This window comes from Stomoxys calcitrans, chromosome 4 (assembly GCF_963082655.1).
Source record: "Stomoxys calcitrans chromosome 4, idStoCalc2.1, whole genome shotgun sequence".
Taxonomy (NCBI): Eukaryota; Metazoa; Arthropoda; class Insecta; order Diptera; family Muscidae; genus Stomoxys; species Stomoxys calcitrans.
The window spans coordinates 175,140,047-175,160,439 of record NC_081555.1 but is presented as its reverse complement, the minus strand read 5'-3'; the positions used below and the strand labels follow the sequence as shown (position 1 = coordinate 175,160,439).

The 20,393-nt window shown below is 36.4% G+C and overlaps 2 protein-coding genes across 2 annotated transcripts in view; both read right to left on the bottom strand.

The window, feature by feature from the left end:
* Positions 1-108: 108 nt before the first annotated feature.
* Positions 109-5,796, bottom strand: LOC106091029 (protein xmas). The gene is made up of 4 exons (XM_013257423.2): positions 5,459-5,796; positions 4,685-5,393; positions 3,710-4,630; positions 109-3,654 (listed from the first exon to the last, which is right to left on the bottom strand). Exons 1-4 carry the CDS (start codon positions 5,515-5,517, stop codon positions 244-246), a joined length of 5,100 nt encoding a protein of 1,699 aa, XP_013112877.2. The 5' UTR covers positions 5,518-5,796; the 3' UTR covers positions 109-243.
* A 259-nt stretch (positions 5,797-6,055) lies between these two features.
* LOC106091020 (uncharacterized) overlaps positions 6,056-20,393 on the bottom strand; it is a 126,244-nt gene continuing 111,906 nt past the window's right edge. The window contains exons 10-11 of the mRNA XM_059366238.1: positions 6,392-6,724; positions 6,056-6,322 (exon numbers count right to left, since the gene is read on the bottom strand). Coding sequence (XP_059222221.1) covers positions 6,211-6,322; positions 6,392-6,724 — 445 coding nt within the window. The 3' untranslated portion in view covers positions 6,056-6,210. The remainder of the gene's footprint in view (positions 6,323-6,391; positions 6,725-20,393) is intronic.

Sequence of the window (20,393 nt, the reverse complement as noted above, 5' to 3'; positions counted from 1 at the left end):
CTTAAATAATCTTAAGCTAGTCTTTTTGCAAAACTGTCAAATTATACCAAACTGGTAATTAACTCTCCCTCACATCATCCGTGATTTTGGGAAAAAATATACTTTTGTTTAAAACAATAAAGATTTCAAATTTATTTGATTTTTTAAATTTGTCAAAATAAATTCGCAGGTCTAACATAAAAACCTTAAAAGTTAAAAACTTCAATACTACAAAATTTGAAAATGAAGGGGAAAAACGATAAATTAAATTCCACAATGAAATATATTAGATGTGTCCCTCTGTCTTCTGGTGTCCTCCATGTTTTCTACTTTTTGTATCAATTGCCTGGCACGTTCCATAACATTGTCTATTTCTGAGTGATTGGGTGTCGTCCGCTGGTTACCCAAAGGCGACTTCAAGCTTAATCGCTTACGTTTCCTAAGACCCGCTTCAGGCGAGTAAAATGCTTCCTTATTTGTTAGAACCTCATTGATGGTTTTATCGATGTCTTGAGTCAAATCTGTTATATAGCCATTATCATATTGTCCCATTCTCTTTGACAGTTCGAATTTATATAACGATTCGTCGAGTGTGCGTTTGAGTTGGAGGCATTCGCCATTTAGGGCAGTTATTCCTTGTTGCGCTTTCTTTTGTTTTAGGGCAAGCAGATTTTTTTCCACCCTAAGTGAGGTGGCCTCGGCCTGAGATATGACATCGTTCAAATCTTCATTTAGATCATTCTCTTTGTGTTCATCGTTCAGGTTATCAGTAGCTGGACTGTATTTGTTTTCGTGCTCTGTACTCAAGCTATAGTCCATCTTTACCAAATCTAAAGGCTGATAGTTAAGCCACCATGGTTGGACCAAATACTTTTGTAGACTTCTTTTCACATAAATCACGGGGGCATTTTTTAATTCATGCGTAAACTCTCTTAGTGTGGCATTAATGCGGGCAAATATAATGGGCTTCAATATGGGCAGAAAGTTAAGGTTTTTCATACTTTCAGTTGCTGCCATAGCATACAGCGAAGGTTGTTTTAATTGTTCAACTAAATTCCGAATTGATTCATGTGCTGCTTTTGTGGCTTCCAGGTCATCGTGGGGCACACATTGCGAAGCATAATTAAGTAACCATAATTCTAAATCTTCTATGCTAGAGAAGGGCGGGGAAGTTTCTTTTGGGCTGGGCAAAAAAAGTTTTTTGAAGAAGCTTTGCAAAACTTTTCTTTGCTTGTTATTTTTCCAATTGGTGGGAAAAAATTCCAAACCTAATGGTATATTTATACAATTCAGGTGCTGAGGTACAAACTCCTTCAATTCTTCGGGAAATTCTGGCATCTCGGAAAAATCTTCCTGGGTTATTTGTTGCAGCTGTTGTAAGGCTTTATGGTAAACGCCTTCAACATATTCTGGCTTTTGGCAAATCTTTTGGAAAACTGGATTGTTCAAGGCAGAATCTTGGAACTTATGAAAAATTTCCTCACCCAGTGAAGATTCTAGGAAACTAAGTATATTTTCCATGGCCAGAGCCTGGATATCGGTGCAATTTTCTCTATAACTTTCCACCGCTATAAAATCAATGGCACTTTTTATGGCTTTGCGGAAACTGAAATCCTTTCTGCTTACGCCATTACCGAATATTTTGTACTTGTAGAGCAAACCCTCTTCCTCCAATGTCTCTAAATCTAACATCTCAGCTATGTTATATCTGTCGTTAAAGCAATTATAGGCTATAATGGCTACAGGAATCTTTTTATAATTTTTCGATTTCTGTAGTAAGTTGTACAGTCGTCTCTGGGCTTGGGAGCAGAATTCTTCGCCGCTTATGAAACACAGCACGCCATCGCTATGGTCGCCCTCGTTTTTCATTTCATCGCCTTGTTCGTTGTGGGGATGTATACCGGATAGCTTGCGTACACACAATGCCATTTGGCGCAGAAGACCATGGACGAAGGGGCCAGTCTCTAATTGAGCCTTGAGGATATGTTTGAAGAGCCATTTATTGCAAAATGTTTCAAACCCCGGTAGTTCTTCTTTGTCGGAGGGTATGGTGATTAGCAATTTAAAATATTGTCTTTGTTGTAGCAGGCCGGCAGGGGTAACATTTTGTTTTGTTAACAAGTGGCGCCCGATCAAAGTGAATAGACATATTGGAGGCCTATGGTCTACACTGGCCCCAATTTGCATAAGTTGTCGGAAGTTGCAGGGTTGTCCCATGCGATAACGTTTTATCATATCCAAATTTGTCTCCTGGCAAGGATGTTCCAGGGCATGGGCAAATTGTGCTCGACTATCGATGGTCACCCACAGTGGAGTACTTTCCATCAATTTTCTTTGTTCGCGCTTCTTTCGTAGATGCATTAGCCAGCGATTGAAATAACGATTAAGCAATAACTGGTCATAACACATTACAGCATATTCGTCGTGGGCTATGTCTTCGACAATTTCTTGTATCACTTCACTAAGCAGTAATTGAGTTTGTAACTCGGAGGCTTGCTGCACAGCTTGGTATTTTCTTAACTCTTCTTGGGCAATAGTTGACAACTCCTGTTGTAGAATGCTTGTCAAAATGTTCTCGGTTTCTTGTTCGGCTTTTTGAAGGCAGGCTTTCCTCAATGCTTCTTTGCTCTTGCGTTCCAATTCTTTTTGTTTTTGTTCTTCCAACAATTGCTTCTCGCGTAGTCTTTTCTCTTCCAAATTCTTTAGCTTTCGTCTTTCTTCCTCCAATTGTTTTTGTTTGAGCTCATGTTCGCGTTCCAATTGAAGTTTGCGTTGTTCAATGTCTTGTGCGGAGGGCGTTTGGGAAAACGAAATTGCAGGTTTTTCAAAAGAAGTGGAGTCTGTCTGAATGGAAAAACCTCCAAATATGGGTGCATCTACTTTGGTATGGAAATGCTGAAATACGTTATCGTTCTTGAAGGGATCAGGTCCAGCAGTTGCCATTGTTTTCGTTTGGAAAATATTTGCCGTTTCCTTGACAGCATTACCAAATATGCTAACCTTTGGGGCTGAGATAGGGGGTTGTGGTGTATCGTTGTTCATAAAGCCCCCAAAAATATTTCCCGTTGCTTGAGTTGGAATTGGCTCCTCTGCGTTGGGTTTAAATATAGAGTTTTGAAAACTTGGGGCATTGTCTATTGAAGGAGGCACAGTGGATACGGGTAGCTTGAAAATAGACGATCCAGTTGTTTCTTGAACGGGTTTGAATGACGTTACAGATGTAGCATTAGAATTCGCAGATCCACCAAAAATATTTCCACCAAATTTGAAACCTCCAGGAGAAGAACTGCGACCTTCATCTTTGTTGCTTGCAAAAGTACCAAAAATAGATTTAGTAGGTTCGGGCTGCAGCAATTGCTGCTGCTTTTTCTGCTGTTGCTTAGGCGAAATGGGGGGCGATGCTTGAGGCATTTTGAATATGTTGTTTTCTGGAGGCTTAATAAAATGTGTCTGTATGGTTACAGCTGCCGGTTGTAAACTTTTAGATACGTCCAAGGTTCTCTTGGGTGCTTCATCACCTCTTAATTGGTCATTTGCGTTCCAAGCTTCTATGCGAAGCAGTCCATTAGAATCAAAGCTGGTATGTGGTTGATGCTGCTCAAATGCCAAAGGGGATGGCAAAGGCTGACCATATACACATTCTCCAACCGATACGTTGCGTTTTGATTCAACCAGCTAAAATCAAAATTCACATAAGAAGTAAAATAAAGAAACAAAAAGGAATTATTACCTTTAACGCTCTATCCATTGCATATGCCAAGTCTGGAGTTCCCATACGCTCCAGAAGTACACGATCTTCCATTTCATCGCATTGTAGCCCATGGTATCGAAAAAAACTCAAAGCAGATGCTTCATCATCAAATCCCAAGATCTGGGTCAAGTAAGACAAAGGCAGGAAAACATCATTTTTTCTCCAATTGTGGGATTTAATAATAACTTCCATAGCTCGCAGTCGCAGTATGTTAAAATATCCCAACAAGATACATGCTTCCATATACGAAGTTTCTGTAGAACGTATCATGGCAAAAAATCGTACAAAGTTGTTGTTCTGCAAAGCGTTGTAGAAAGCAATTGCTCGTTTGATTTGGCTTGCCTTTTGTATACCTGTTGGCAATTGCTTAAGTTCCCATAAGAAATTCGAGTCACCCAAATTTAATAGGATAATATAACTTCGAAACTCTGCTTCACATGGACATTGTATGCCCTTGATACGCAAATCATGATACAAATACTTTAGAGTTTGCAAGCACTTTGTTAAGTTTTCGGCATTAATCTTTTTGTCAAAAACTGAAGGATCTTCAGCTACCAAGCGGGCAGCACAATGTATATGAAAACGGGCACATTGTTCCACCAATTGCACGCCACCCAATGAACAAAGTTCTTGTTGGGTTATATCTTTACGTATGGAACGTGTGCGATCCCACACAAAGTGAAACCAATCGGCCAGAGATGTTTGAGGATCGTCACAAAGATCCATTATCTGATGCATTAAATATAACATGGTCATTTGCAGCACTGACTCAGAACGCAATTCATGGGATAAGGGTACTTCCTGATCGGCACTACTTCTGGAATATTCCTTAATGGCTTTTCTGTGGGATATTGTTGATTGTGAGTTATCATCGTCGTTGGACATTTCAAAGGTTGAGACCTAAAATTGAGCATTGATTCAAATCGATATTATGGAGCATATCTCATTACCAACCTGTCTCTGAAACTCCCTCATTAGTCTCTCCTTTTCTGGGCACATATCGGGACATGTACCTTTTGTGGCAACAGCTTTCTTAATGTCCATTTGCCGCACCGTTGTCAGGCGAATTAATTTGTCACGTGCGTCCAAGACCCTATACTTATCTTCATCGGTAAACGCCGGTCTTTTCAGTATTGCCTCTAGTTCGCTGCGCACGGAAGCATCAATTTTTGGCATATCTGGTGTTGGAGAATCCCTTCTGATAGCAGTCAGTTTTGTCGAAGCCGGCTGCTTTGTTACAGGCAATATAACTGCTGGTGCGGGTTTTGGCGCTAAACGGGAAAAGGCCATAAGCTTTTGTGCAGGTTGTGGAGCATTGAAAACTGCTCTCATTGTTGTACCACCACCACCACCGCCGCCACTACCAAACGGTCTGTGGTGAGCCGGTGACATGGCGTCTAGTTCAGATTGCACATCCGGATCTACCCATTCCTCGGTGCTTTGCACTTGCGCCACTTGATTTACTGCATAATCAACTTCAAAGCTAATGCCGTTGAATTCACCGGCTTCCATGTAAGCTCTTTCAGCATCTTCCTCAGTTTCATATTCCACAGTACAACTTAGCCGCTTAGGTTTTAAAATAAATCTGCTTATTTTGCCAAATTTGCTGAAATGTTTCTTGGCCACCAATTTGTCAAGGAATAGCTCGGGAATCTTTTCGCAACTTCAAACAAAAATTTAAATTATTTATATATTTGTGAAATTAACTTCGTGAATTCTTCTACATACCTAATAGCTTTATAATTTGTGTTGTCCTCATGTGTTTCATATTCACCATCTTCGGACATTTTTGTTGAGCGGATGTACAAATGTAAAATGAAACAATCAATACGCTTCGCTTGTTGTATTTAAAAACAATTCGCACAAAAAAATATTTATTTATTTATTAAACATACAGCGAACAAAGAGCAAAATGCGCCAGGAACTACCACAAGCCAAACAAATTCAAACAGCTGTAACAAACAGATTAGTGGGGCACGTATCGTAAGCTCAAGTTTCTACAACAATAATCGTTATTATGTTTGATGGGTCGTTCACACATAGAGTTTGGTATGCATATAGGCATACATCGTGCAAGACGTGGTAAAATCATTTAAAATGTTCGTTTTTGTTGTTTTAAGGTTTTTTTTAATGAGGATTCACTAATAGAAGGTTAGGTCACTTGCGAAAATATAAAGTGAATAGGCCCATCAACATCATTAAGGATGTCAAATCTGTCGATTAAAAATGTCATCAAGTAGGAGAAAACGTAAACAAAGAATGAATCTAAAAATGGAGCAAATTGACATCCTTAATGCCAAGTACTGTCAAAAATTAAAAAAAAAATATGTCGGTGGATAGCTTGGCTTAACCTAATCCAGTAAATCCTAGTTTTTTTTATTAAAAAGAGTAAAGAAAAAATAACAAAAAATTAGCTTTAGAAAAATTATTTAAAAATGTTCTAGTTCTTTGTCATTTTGGTAAAAAAAATCTTAGATGCCTTAATGTATTTTGGTTTCTAATTCCAGAAAATCTTCCACAAATTTCGATATACAAGCATCAAAGTCTGTCGCTACAGTTTCCAGCACTTCATCCAACAACTTTTCCGATATTCTGCAAGAAAGTTGAGTTTTTATTTGAATTTTTCCTTTGGAGATTTTAAAAGAGTTGTATTAGACTTACATTGAGACAACCTTCCAAGGTTCGGAAAAATTTGGGTTGTTGTATTGTGGATTTTTTTCACATGACTTCAAAAATTGATTTCTTTGCCTTATCATATCTTCAAAATGCATATTTGGTTGCAAATGTTGGGCTTCATTCAAATTATAACGCTCTTCTTGGGTAAGAGAGGCCGTTTGCTGTTGGCTTCTTGGAGTTAAGTTGGTGGTTTCCTTTTTAAAGAACTTTTGAGGATTTATTGGCATTGCGGGCTTTGGTTTTAATTTTTTCAGTTCTTTTAATGATGAAGGGTTTGATTTTTGCGCTGTATCATATGATGTTTTATTGATGGATTTACTTCCATACAATGAAAATAAGAAAAAGAAGAGAATTATAAGATAAAATTAAAAATCTCAATGATAACATGCTAATTTTATTGAAATTATTTAATAAATTAACGTTATATTAAGATCGGTCACTGTGGAAAGTTTTCACAAAAATTCAGCTGTTTAGGGTACACTAGCTGGTAATTATATCATGGGCAAATGTAAACATCGTTTAAACAGGTTTGCGAGATTACCTCAAATCAAGGGGATTTGGGCTCTAGCATGGCGAGACAATTAAAGATGGTCTCATTTGTACAACAACCACAAATCATATGGTGCAATCCGCCATCTTGCTATCGAGGATGAAAAATGCTCATTTTATAGGCTCATTACACAATGTAGGGAGATCGGTATATATGGCAGCAATATCCAAATATGGTCCGATCTGTACCATATTTTACAGGAATGGGTAGGGGTCTACTAGAACACACTGTGCCAAATTTCATCAAATTCAGGTATGGCCTCAATACACTTTATAGGGAGATCGGGTGGTCGGTCTAAAGGCAGCTATATCCAAATGTAGTCCGATCTGATCCGCACTTTACAGAAATGAATAGGGGTCTACCAGAACTCACTGTGCCAAATTTCATCGGATGAAGATGAACAATTTATTGCCTCAAGACTTTAAGTCTGAAGATCGGTCTATATAGTGGGTATATAAAACTAAAATCCAACTTTATGAGATCAGAAGGTCATGTTAATATAAAAAGAATACGAAATCATGAAAAAATTTTTAAAATTTTTTTTTATACCCAAGATATCAGCAAAATTATAAATACCCAAAAAAGGTATTCTTTGGCTATTTACCCAATAAATACCCAAGCATTGAGTATTTACCCGGTAGAAACCCTATTAATACCGTCAAACCGGGCCGGCTGTTAACAGCTGTTCGTGTGACACCACCTTTATAAATCTGTCTTGGGACTCTAGAGAAAATATGGTTTAATGATAGTGGTGTCTGTTTTACTACTCTTTGTCTCTTCAAAGTCTCAACCATGTTTTATATTGGGTTGCCCAAAAAGTAATTGCGGATTTTTTAAAAGAAAGTAAATGCATTTTTAATAAAACTTAGAATGAACTTTAATCAAATATACTTTTTTTACACTTTTTTTCTAAAGCAAGCTAAAAGTAACAGCTGATAACTGACAGAAGAAAGAATGCAATTACAGAGTCACAACAATCCGCAATTACTTTTTGGGCAACCCAATAGTTTGAGAACTATGAAAATATTGTGATTTGGCGGCATAGTATAGGTCTGTTCTACTTTTCAGTAAAATATTGCCACTAAAAATTTGCGGGAACTGTTTTTAATTGCTTTTGCTATTTATTTGAGTAACACAGCTGGTATCCAAAAAACTTCTGTTCGATACTGCAAATTACTGCTGGGAAAGAAACCTGCAGCAAAAATACAAGCTCTCAACTAGCAAACTCACAAATTTTTGCTCGCTCTCACCAAGATATATTCATTTACAGGTAGTGCCAGTTGCCCAACAACAAAATATATATATAAAATATAGTGAATGTACTATCTGTCAAAATCAGTGATTAGTGCAACTCTAATTTTGTGAATGTTGCGTTATGGTTCTTAACTATAATACGCACACACAGCCAAAACTCGTTGACAGATAGTGCACGTGGCGATAAAAATTATACTCAGCTGTTTACGGCACACTACCTGGTAATTATGTCATGGCTCTCACGCATTCTCTCCCTATCTTCTGCTGGTATATAAAGTACGTGAACGACTTCCAGTAAAAACTTGTGCAAATTTATAAAAATTTTTGAGTTCGCAAACACTTTTCATGTAATCAATCAATTTAAAGCTTTTTAAAGACACTTATCACACGGGAGGTTGGTGTCCTTAGCTGAGATAAAGGAGGAACCATGATAGCCTCGACTTAAACCCACTCAGAATCGTTGCTTGATATTCATTATTCCCTTCGCCTAAATCTTATCTTATTTATTAAAGTCATATCATCACGTCAAAAGTGTTTCATATTGTATTAAACAACAAACATCCCATAAAAGGTCTGTCTCCCTTCCTTTTGCATTCCCATTGGAATGACGACGATATTACTATTAAAGATTAAAATTGTTGCGTGATATTGTGCAAAATGCCTAAAAATAGTTTAAGACTACATCAAGAGACAATGATATAAATTCTAAAACAAAAACTCTGCAACCACCACAACCATTATAAAGAGAGGGAGAGCATAAAAAAATTCCAACTATATGGAAAATATCCTTTAATAGTTAAATTTGGGAACAACATAAAACGTGTTTATAGTTACAATCATAAGGACAAGGTTAAAGGAATATTTACCAAAAGAAGGTTTTTCTGACGAACAAAGCTTAGGCAACGAAATGAAGTCATGTTGGCATATTCACCAACAACAATAACAGAGATTTATACTTTTGCCACAATAATAGCATGGGTATGAGTTAGGGGTAATAAAAACACAACCAAATAAGTAATTGCCATAACATGGAGGATTTGCTATTGCTTGGCTATTTTATTTTTCTTCTTACATACGAATATGTTCATTCAAAGAAATACCAATTATCCAAAAGTTTGATCGATAACCTTTGTATTCCATCCATCCATGTAGCATTTAGCTTTTGTTCGATAAAATACTACTACTTTGGCGAACTCTCTTAATTCAATTTTACTTAGCTTCATAGTAAATTTACCAAGGCATACTTTTAGGAGTGAGAGAAAAATAGATTTGCTCTAAGGTTATGCGATGAGCATGTTAGTTTTGCATGCTTGTACGTTATTAAGCGTAGAAAAGAAAAAAGCAAATATATATATATGTATGAAAGTATGCATGCTGAATATATATAATATAGAGTGGACTAGAAAAAAGTCAATTGCCATAAAATTTAAATATTTCTGTTAAAATATTAAAAATATTAAAATTTTCGAAAATAAATTTTCGTTAGGAATTTTGTAGAAACTTCATAGCGCTAAAATTTTATATTTTTATAAATAAAAGTCAAAATGTTTCTGTTTTTTTGTTAGTTTGTACGTATGTTTGTTTGTTTGCATACATTTAAATGGCTAACCCATTTTTTGTTTTCAATTTTCCCCAACATGTAGAGTTGGGTCACCCGGTAAAAATAGGGGGTGATAGCGGACCCTCCCCCTCTATTTCTTTTGTAGGTGCTAAATAGTTAATATACCTTTTCCCAGCACTGGATAACTATGATAATCAAACGGGTTGGAACTCTGAGCTCCGATTTGTGAAGTGTTCATCGTCATCATGAGAATTTCAGGTGAGAACTACCGGGTTACCGTCTACAGGTTACGGATAGTCGAATGCTTAAACACCGAGTGCCTGTAATACTCTATAGACCCAGGCGAGTTATGGGCAGCTTTAAATAATCAATGAGCGTAATGTTCATTCAGCGGTAAGTCTATAAGCAGAGCATACTCACCTATGGTGTCTCCGGATACATATATGTGGCCACAACAACACAAACAATGCTCCTTTTTTTGACTACAAAATTAAAAAAAAATAATACTTTTTCAAACCCGCACTACTTGTGACTAAGAACCAGACATTGACTTGTAACTGCTACCCAAATCAGTTTAATTGAACATTGATAAAACATAGGACCAGCATCGGAGAAGTTAAAAAAAAACAAGTAAAACCGTGCTAAGTTCGGCCGGGCCGGTTTATATGAGATCTATATCAGGTTATACACAGATTTAAACGGTGCTTGGCACAGTTGTTGGAATTCAAAATAGACCACTATGTGCAAAATTTCAGCTAAATCGGACAAAAATTGCGCTTCCAGGGGCTCAGGAAGTCAATTCGGGAGATCGGTTCATATGAGAGCTACATCAGGTTATAGACTGATTTGGACCGTACTTGGCACAGTTGTTGGAAGTCAAAATAGAACACTATGTACAAAATTGCAGCCAAATTGGACAAAAATTGTGGTTTCCATGGGCTCAAGAAGTCAAATCGGGAGATCGGTTAATATGGGAGCTATATCAGGTTATTGACCGATTTGGACCGTACTTGGCACAGTTGTTGGAAATCATAACACAATGTGCAAGTCAAATCGGAAAATCGATTTATATGGGAGGAATATCCAAATCTCATATTGCCCATTTGCAATACCCAACGACCTACATCAATATAAAGTATCTGGTTGTTGTTGTAGCAGTGTGTTGTACACTGAGGCAGCAGCCCTTACCGATGAAGGACTTCATCGGGTCAATCCGGTACGTACAACCGGCTGCCTTTGGATTGAAGTATCTGGTCAACATTTCAAGCGGCTAGCTCTACGCTTTCGACCGCTATCGTGATTTCGACAGACGGAAGGACGGTCATTCCTAGTTCGAATCAGAATTTCGAGACGATCAATATTTCGAGGTGTTACAAACGGAATGACTAGGTTAGTATATCCCCATGCTATGATGGTGGGTATAAAAACTATAAAGAAAGACAAAAGCCGTGCGAAGCCGACCATATAATAAGCTACACCACCGAGTCTAGGTACTACTTTTAATATTGGGTTGCCCAAAAAGTAATTGTCGGTAAGATAGTCGGCGTTGACAAATTTTTTCAACGGCTTGTGACTCTGTAATTGCATTCTTTCTTCTGTCAGCTATCAGCTGTTACTTTTAGCTTGCTTTAGAAAAAAAGTGCGCGAATTTTTTTTTTACATTTGTTTGTTTGGCGTCAATTTTAATATGGGTACCACATGTATTGAAAGAAATTCATTTAACAAACCGAATCAACGCTTGTGATATGCACCTTAAACGCAATGAATTCGATCCGTTTTTAAAACGAATCATAACTGGAGATGAAAAATGGATTGTTTACAACAACGTTAGTCGAAAACGATCATGGTCCAAGCATGGTGAACCAGCTCAAACCACTTCAAAGGCTGATATCCACCAAAAGAAGGTTATGCGGTCTGTTTGGTGGGATTGGAAGGGTGTGGTATATTTTGAGCTGCTTCCAAGGAACCAAACGATTAATTCGGATGTTTACTGTCAACAATTGGACAAATTGAATACAGCCATCAAGGAGAAGCGACCAGAATTGGTCAACCGTAAAGGTGTCATATTCCACCAGGACAACGCTAGACCGCACACATCTTTGGTCACTCGCCAAAAACTGAGTGAGCTTGGCTGGGAACTTTTAATGCATCCACCATACAGCCCTGACCTTGCACCATCAGACTACCATTTATTTCGATCTTTGCAGAACTCCTGAAATGGTAAAACTTTCGGCAATGATGAGGCTATAAAATCGCACTTGGTTCAGTTTTTTGCAGATAACGGCCAGAAGTTCTATGAGCGTGGAATACTAAATTTGGCAGGAAGATGGCAAAAGCTTATCGAACAAAATGGCAATTATATATTTGATTAAAGTTCATTCTAAGTTTTATTAAAATGCATTTACTTTCTTTTAAAAAATCCGCAATTACTTTTTGGCCAACCCAATACTATGGTCTCCAATATTCAATTCAATTTTGGTCCGAAATGAATCATAACATGAGATAATTTCAATAACATAACTCTCCAAAAAGAGATACCGGGAAAAGAGCTCGACAAATGCGCTTTTACTTATTTATTTCTTGCTTCTATTTCAAAATAAATCAACAAAAAATTTTTAAGAGTCTCAGCATTGGTGGTGTGTAAAACGTATCAAGGGGCGGGCTGCAATGATCGCGTTTTCGGCCTTTGCCAGAGGCCTCGTCAGATTTCTATGGCACTAAAAAAAAAAACCACTAATTAGTGAGCAGTGCAATGGTAGAAGCATGTCCTTTGAATGAAATGTTGGGTCTTTTCTTATAGCAGTAAGAGAAAAATTAAATTAAATTTTATTTAAAAAAATTTGTCGAAAACTGAAATATTACACACTTTCATCTAAAGATAATTTTCATAGAAAATTTCGTAGAAATATATCTTCTAAATAAAAATCGGAGAAAATAAGTGATTAGTCTTAATTCAGTTTTACAGAAAATATCCTATGCATTGGAATATGGAATTTATGTTGGCACGAGTGTATAAAAATGTCGTCCTTATGCCGCGAATACTTGCAAATATCCATTTTCCATTTCAACTTATGGCATGAGTCGATTGAAATGTACTTGAATAGTTCGTGTAAATACAGGTACTAGTCACGCTAGTTTTTTTTTAGTTGGCTCATTGCCATCATTTATTATTATGTTACGCCATTTGTGAAGAATCGGTGAGAATACACGAGACATAAGCTAAATTATCTATGAAATATGGGGCATATTTAAAGGCTGATTGTTGCCATTAGTTTTAAAGCATACTTTTAGCTCAGCATTTATGGAATCTTATCAACTGTGATTTAGTGGAGAAAAATTAACATTTGATTAAATCATATTCGGTATTAAATTTTAATATGTTATGAAAAGTTGATAACGGCTTGTTTAGGAAAAAATGACAACCTAACCTAACTTATGAATAGTTTACTTTATATAAGCATTACAACCATTTTTATGTTCAAAGACTTTTGTTAAATTTCTTTTGATCAATTATTTGGTCAATTAAGAAAAAAATAAATAAATATAATAAAATTGTTTCTTAGACATTTTTTCTTTTGGATTTTTTATTTAAAATTTAGAATGACCAAAGTTGTTGAAATGGAAAATGAAAGGTAATGCTCATGTTATGCTGCGAAATACGACGAAAGTTTTTAGGCAGATACAAATCATGATGAAGTGGGTCCGAAACTGAAGGAAATTAAGAATGAGATCAGTATGGCTTTCGGTATAGGCAATATTTACGAATGATCCTTTTTGAAAGGCGTTGTCCTTTTTCCTTATTCAATTTCATAATCTTTAATGCTAATTTAAACTCTATTAAAAATTTTTTGTCTTTAACAATGAGACTCAAAATTAAGGATCTATTATGCTAACATTTTGGACAACAATTTCTTAATAAGAAGTAAATAATCTTTTACAAAATGAAAATTTTTGTTATAAAGTTGAAAAACAAGATATTCTAGACGCAATCCTTAAAGAAAAAAATTTGTTTTATTATATCCTCCATCATAGGTTGGGATATACTAGCTTAGTCATTCATAAAGCAAAAAATTCTTTTAGTGTAGGTCGGCTGGGATGAAGGTGAGGGAGGGACTGACAGCGGAGAATTTTAGTGGGACGGGACTACATGAAGGGCTACGAGAGGTTGAGATGTCTCTCCAACAATGGAGGAGAGATTTTAACATGCGGACGACGTCGCACTTTGGGATAGAATCGGAAAAATTAGATAAAAGTATGTCGTTTGAGAAGAGTGAAGATAATTCTTTGGAGTTTTAAATGGTTACAGCTGAGCTGTAAGCGATATCATGTGCAAAATTCTAGTGCCCTGGTGGTCCTGGCGTCTCCTGGCAGGTCCCTAAAGTTGGTCACCATTGCGTTTCGAAAACTTATTCGGTCCCCCAAATCTTCATTTATGATCCGATTTCCAAAAAAATGGGCCAAATCGGTCCATGTTTAGATATTTCTTCAATATTGAACTATCACGATATGACTTTTTCAGCTTCTATAGGGGCTCGTTTGAGATAAAGTTTAAAAAGTTATTAGAGCCAAATAATGTCAGATATTCCGACTTTAGTCGCACAATGGTAACACTGGTTGTGACATCCAACATATGTATATACAAAGTATAGATGAAATCGGTCTATAACTTGATTTAGCTCGCATATAATCCGATATCCCTACTTGGCTGATTGAGTCGCTTGAGGGTGCAATTATTATTCGATTTGAATAAAATTTTGAAAATAATGCTGTTTGCAACAAGCATGCTAAGCAATGTCTAAATGGTGATTGAATTTCCAACATTCCGATCTATTTATTTGAACAAATAGGTGAAGGGTGGATTTGGACAGGTCGAACTAAACGTTCTCTTTCAATCTTTTAATTCAATTTTTTAATTTTTTGTAAGCATGTGTTACTTTGAGGAAGAATATTAAAGGTATTTGAGGACAGACGAAATTGCCATACTACTTTTTGTAACCACATCACTGTAATTAGTCATAGATTAATGTCTCTTTATTAAAACCTGGAAAAGTTTTGTTTAGAAAAAACAATTATTGACATATTGTTAATTTGTCAAAGTTTGCATTTTGTAATTGAAATGCACTAATGAATGATTTATGAAATTTTGATTTATGGTTGAATGTGGTTTATTTGATAAGGTGCACCTTGTTTTCAGCGAATAGTAGATTGTTGTATTTTTTGTAACCAGCAAATAAACTCTGTGGACACGCACTCGAATAAAAATGTAAATTTGCACACAAGACCCAAATGATAACTAAAAACTTAATTTCCCATTAATAGGGGATACTTCTCTCAAATCGCAGTCCGATTAAAGTTTAAGCTCAATGAGAAGGGGCCTCCTTTTTATGCCCAGTCCGAAGGGCGTGCCGCATAGCGATGCCACTTGGTAGATAAGTTTTAACATCGCATGACAAAAAGATAAATATCGCTGATAATGACATCCAAAAGATAAACACCGCTGATAATTTTTCTGATGCCCACGCCGTGACTTAAACCTAGGCGTTCGGTGTTCGGTAGTTGGCAGCATTACGTTTCAATATTGAAATATTTACAAGGCCACTCATAGTTAAAATAACGAAAAACCAGGATTAAAATACGATTATCAGGGCAGAGGGGAAATTTTATTGTCACTCTGGGACCAAAAATAGCCTAAAACGGATTCCAATTGAAGAGGAATTTGAAGAGGTCTTCAACGCCGACATACTACAATACTTCTAAGGGTAGGAGGATAAACAGCTATAGCATAGGGATAGTCATAGTGATTTGAACGTTAACACAGAGAAGACTGAAAACTGTCTGTTCACGAGGAAAACGTAGGTGTTCTTATGTGAGGCGGCATATTTCCTCAACACAATAATTTCGTTTTCTGACAAGTTCAAATACTTGGGAGTTGTCTTGGACTGGAAATTGAATTGGAAATGTCATAGTTAACTACAATAGATCTACAGAACCAATATTGTGTTGATTGGATCAATAGTAACTGTATAGTAACTGTAATTTGGTGAACGGCGATGAAGAAGAATTGCCACATAAGGAATTTAGAAGAGGTTTAGAGAATATGTTGTCTTGGTATAGGGGGAGCGTTGAGATCCATGCTTACTATGGTACTGGATGTCTGACCCATAGATATACGGGTTAAACCAAAGGCCATGGAAGAGAGATTGAAGATGGTAGCAGGTCATATCATCGCGGAATTATCGAGGTGACGCAAATCCAGAAGTGTGAGAATTAATTAGAAAAATTGAAGATAACGAACATTTCATATACCTTTTATATACCTTTTAGTTAAATATCAAAACTCACTGTTTCAAATTTCATCAAAATCGAATGAAAAATGCTCCTTTTTAGAGCTCAATACTCCATATCGGGAGATTGGTCTATATGGCAGCTATATTCAAATATAGTCCGATCTGGACGATATCCAACAAAAAAGTTAAGAGGGGTAGCAGAACTCGCTGCGCCAAATTTCATTGAAATCGTATGAAAAATGCTCCTTTTTAGAACTCAATACTCCATATCGGGAGATCGGTCTATATGGCAGCTATATCTAAATATGGTCCACATGGATATGGACCACATTTGACAGGAATGGGCAGGGGTCTACCAGAACATACTGTGCCAAATTTCATTGAATTCGGGTAATAAATCGATCTTTTAGGGAGATTTTTCACAAGGTGCTTTTGACATATGACACTGTAATCAGCAGTATAGCTCAAGCATATGAGAAAAATGTAATGCATATACCAGATTTCGCAAAAAACCTTGGCAAAATTACGGTACTTTCCCAATACGGCCTGGTATTATTTTGTTTGCGTCATAGCCAAAATTTGTAATACCATTTGGTATCAATACAATACCATACAAAGGGGGCTATTAAGAATTGACGGCGTCACATTTGTATTTTTGTCATCGCGCCAGAAGTGTTGTTGAGCTTTGTACTTAAAATATTGACGTCATCATAAAATAGCCAAAATTATCATATCATCATATCATCATAAATTAGCCAAAATTTTTAATACCATTTGGTATCAATTCAATACCAGACAAAGGAGGCTATTAAGAATTGACGTCACATTTGTATTTTTGTCATCGCGCCAGAAGTGTTGTTGTGTCATCATAAAATAGCCAAAATTATCATATTATCATATCATCATAAATTAGCCAAAATTTTTAATACCATTTGGTATCAATTCAATACCAGACAAAGGAGGCTATTAAGAATTGACGTCACATTTGTATTTTTGTCATCGCGCCAGAAGTGTTGTTGAGCTTTGTACTTAAAATATTGACGCCATCATAAAAGATTTGTTAAACAAATAAATAAAATGTTTCAATACAATTTGAGTGCGTAAAAACCCGTTCAAATACTCGAAAGCGATGAAAATGGAATTAGTAAAAATTCTTATGACATTCTACATCGAAAACATGATAGTCTTTTGTATGGAAAACGATGATGTGTTGGTGTATTCATATGAAACCACTTCTGGAAATCAATGGATATGGAATCAATTGCTCAATACAAAGAATTGAGGTTTGTTACTTTTTGTAATTAATAACATAAGTAGTCAAAATAAAATTAGAATAAAATTATGTTCAATGTTTTTTTTTGTTAATTAGGGGTGGAATAATCAATAATGGTTTGGTACTAAAACCAATAAAGGTCTGGTCCTAAAACCAATAACAGATTGGTATTAAAACCAATACCAGTTCGGTAATATGGTTAGTACCAAACGATACTAATCATTTTATGTTTCATCCATACCATCCAGCATTGTTGTTGTACTTTACGGTGTTGCTGTAGTTTCAATACCGTATGGTATTGAAATGAGCACGTTTCGTATCAACTTTTCTCTGGGTGAAGATTTTATTTCCTATTTTCTTCTTAAAACATTTATTAAGGCCATCCTTTTTTGTGTCTTTTCCATTATATTATAAATCATTTCAATAAATTTTTAAATTTAGCTTGGAGGCTCCATGACCAATTGTGATTTTATTTGTAATTTCCTTCTTAAATAAGCAATAACCTTTAGATAGAGTATAGTAAGTTTATCAATAAAAGCTTTCCCCGAAAACACGGGGTTTTCTTGGGTTTGCCACAATGTGCGACTCTATCTTGATAGATTGGGAGAAGTTTCTGATCGAATACTGGAAACAACACTTGAGGTCGAGTGCAAGACACTATTGCCAGAGGCATAGTCGGTGTTGCCATGCGTGTAGCTCATGGTACATTGAGATCTCAAACACTGAGTTGTTTCCGATTGCCTGATCATAACACGGTCCAGCAGGCGGAATTCCGGGTAATGACAGAATGGGTGAGGTGGTATGATATTAACGCGCGGACGTCGTATGTGAGTATCTTTACGAACAGAGAGTTGGTTGGAGTTTTAACAATCAGGAAGGGAGAACGAAAGGACAGACAACTTCTTGGTAAGGACCAAGGGATTGCATCAATAAACTTGTTGAGTGTGAAGCTTTTCAGGTTGCCACAGTCCGATAATGAGCATCTGCAGGATGACAAAAACCCTATGGGAGAAACCGGATCATGAGAGGACGGGCTAATACTGCGTGTAGGTAAGAATTAGGTCTGTATGGAATTCTGTATCATGACGAGACACATATGACTACTGTTGAACTTCTGCAGGTGGGATATTCGAGCATTTCCTATGTGAATACCCTGCTTTCGCGGCTAACAGATTGCGGCACTTATACATTTTCTTATTTTTTTTATTGAAAGGTTGCACAACAAGACACATCACAGTACAGGTTTTATGATATGTACTATGAATTATTCGAATTAGGTAGCTGAAATTTGTGTATAATTACTTAATTTTAAATGAATTTATATTCAAATAATTAAAATTGAAATTAAAAAAAAAAAACAATTAAGTAAAATAAAAATGAGAGGAATATATTGGGTTGCCCAAAAAGTAATTGCGGATTTTTTAAAAGAAAGTAATAAAACTTAGAATGAACTTTACTTAAATATACTTTTTTTACACTTTTTTTCTAAAGCAAGCTAAAATTAACAACTGATAAATGACAGAAGAAAGAATGCAATTACAGAGTCACAATTTGTCAACGCCGACTATATGAAAAATCCGCAATTACTTTTTGGGCAATAAAATTATAACATAATTCACATTAAAAACCAGTAAGGAAAAGCAAAAGTCGGGCGGTGCCGACTGTATAATATCCTACACCTACCCTGTAAGTACAAAGTAGAAGCTATAACTCATAGTGAACCAATTTTGATGGACCTCGCCGGATGTTTTCAGATGGGTTATTAAACAATGCGTATCACATTTCGAGCAAATATGTTTCAACTGTAATAACAACGGTTAACAAATGACAACACTATTAAAAATTAACCAAAATCTACGCTTGCAGTGGCTCTAGAAGTGAAAATCGGGCGATATACATATATGTCAGCTATATCCAAATCTGAACCGATTTTTTGAAATTCACCAGTAATATTAAAATCATAACAAAATCCTTCCTGCCAAGATTTCGAGGTAACGAATTAGCACTCGATTCCAATATTTCTCAAAATCGGAAAAACCTAGCTATTATATAAAAATGCAATTGTTGCGCTTTGTTTGTTAGTTTATTTATATGTTCCGTATGGACTCAAAAACGGCTGAACCGATTTTCATGAAATTTTCACAGATGGTAGACTTTGAACCTACGATGAAAATAGGGTACTACATTTATTGATATCCGAAAGAATGCCTCCTCATGGTACCCCAAAAACGTGAATGGTATTTAATTTTAGGGTCAACTAACCTACGGGGATGCCCCATCTCAAAAACCCACTCGGATGGGCATGTCTACCGACTGGGACAATATGGGTATCAAATGAGAGGTATTTAGGGGGGTCCCCCACCCCCCAAAACACCAACCAACAGGACAATTTTACCGCTTTGGGCAATATGGGTATCAAATGAAAGATATTTAATAGTAGAGTATAAATCTGACATATAAATGTATTCCTTGGTGTCTAAGGGGCCTCCCCACCCCCCAAAACCCCCCATCAGGACATATTTACCAAACTGGACAATATGGATATCAAATGGAAGGCATTTAAAAGTATAGTAAAAGCTGATATAAAAATTTATTCCTTGGTGTCTTATAGTCACCTAAAAACAAAAATTTGGGACCCAAATTTCAGGGCGGATGCCTAGCGGGCTGGCCCACTCCCAGAACCCACCAAATATATATATATATAAACCAATTAAGACAATGTGGGACTCAAATGAAAGGTATTTAAGAGTAGAAAACGTACCCAATATCCAATGTGGAACAAAGTATTTGGTGGACTACCCACACAAAACTCCCCTAAATCGTACATAATTATCGACCATGGCAATATGGGGCTCAAATAAGAGGTATTTGAGAGTAGAATACGAATCTGATATCCAGATGTTGGACCAACTGTTTTGGGGCTGCTGCTCCACCAAAACATCCCCCAAAGAAGACAAATTTACCGACCATAGCAATATGGGGCTCAAATAAAAGGTTTTGGGAGTAGAGCACGAATCTGATATATATTTTCAGGACCAAGTCACTCAGTGATTTGTTTGACA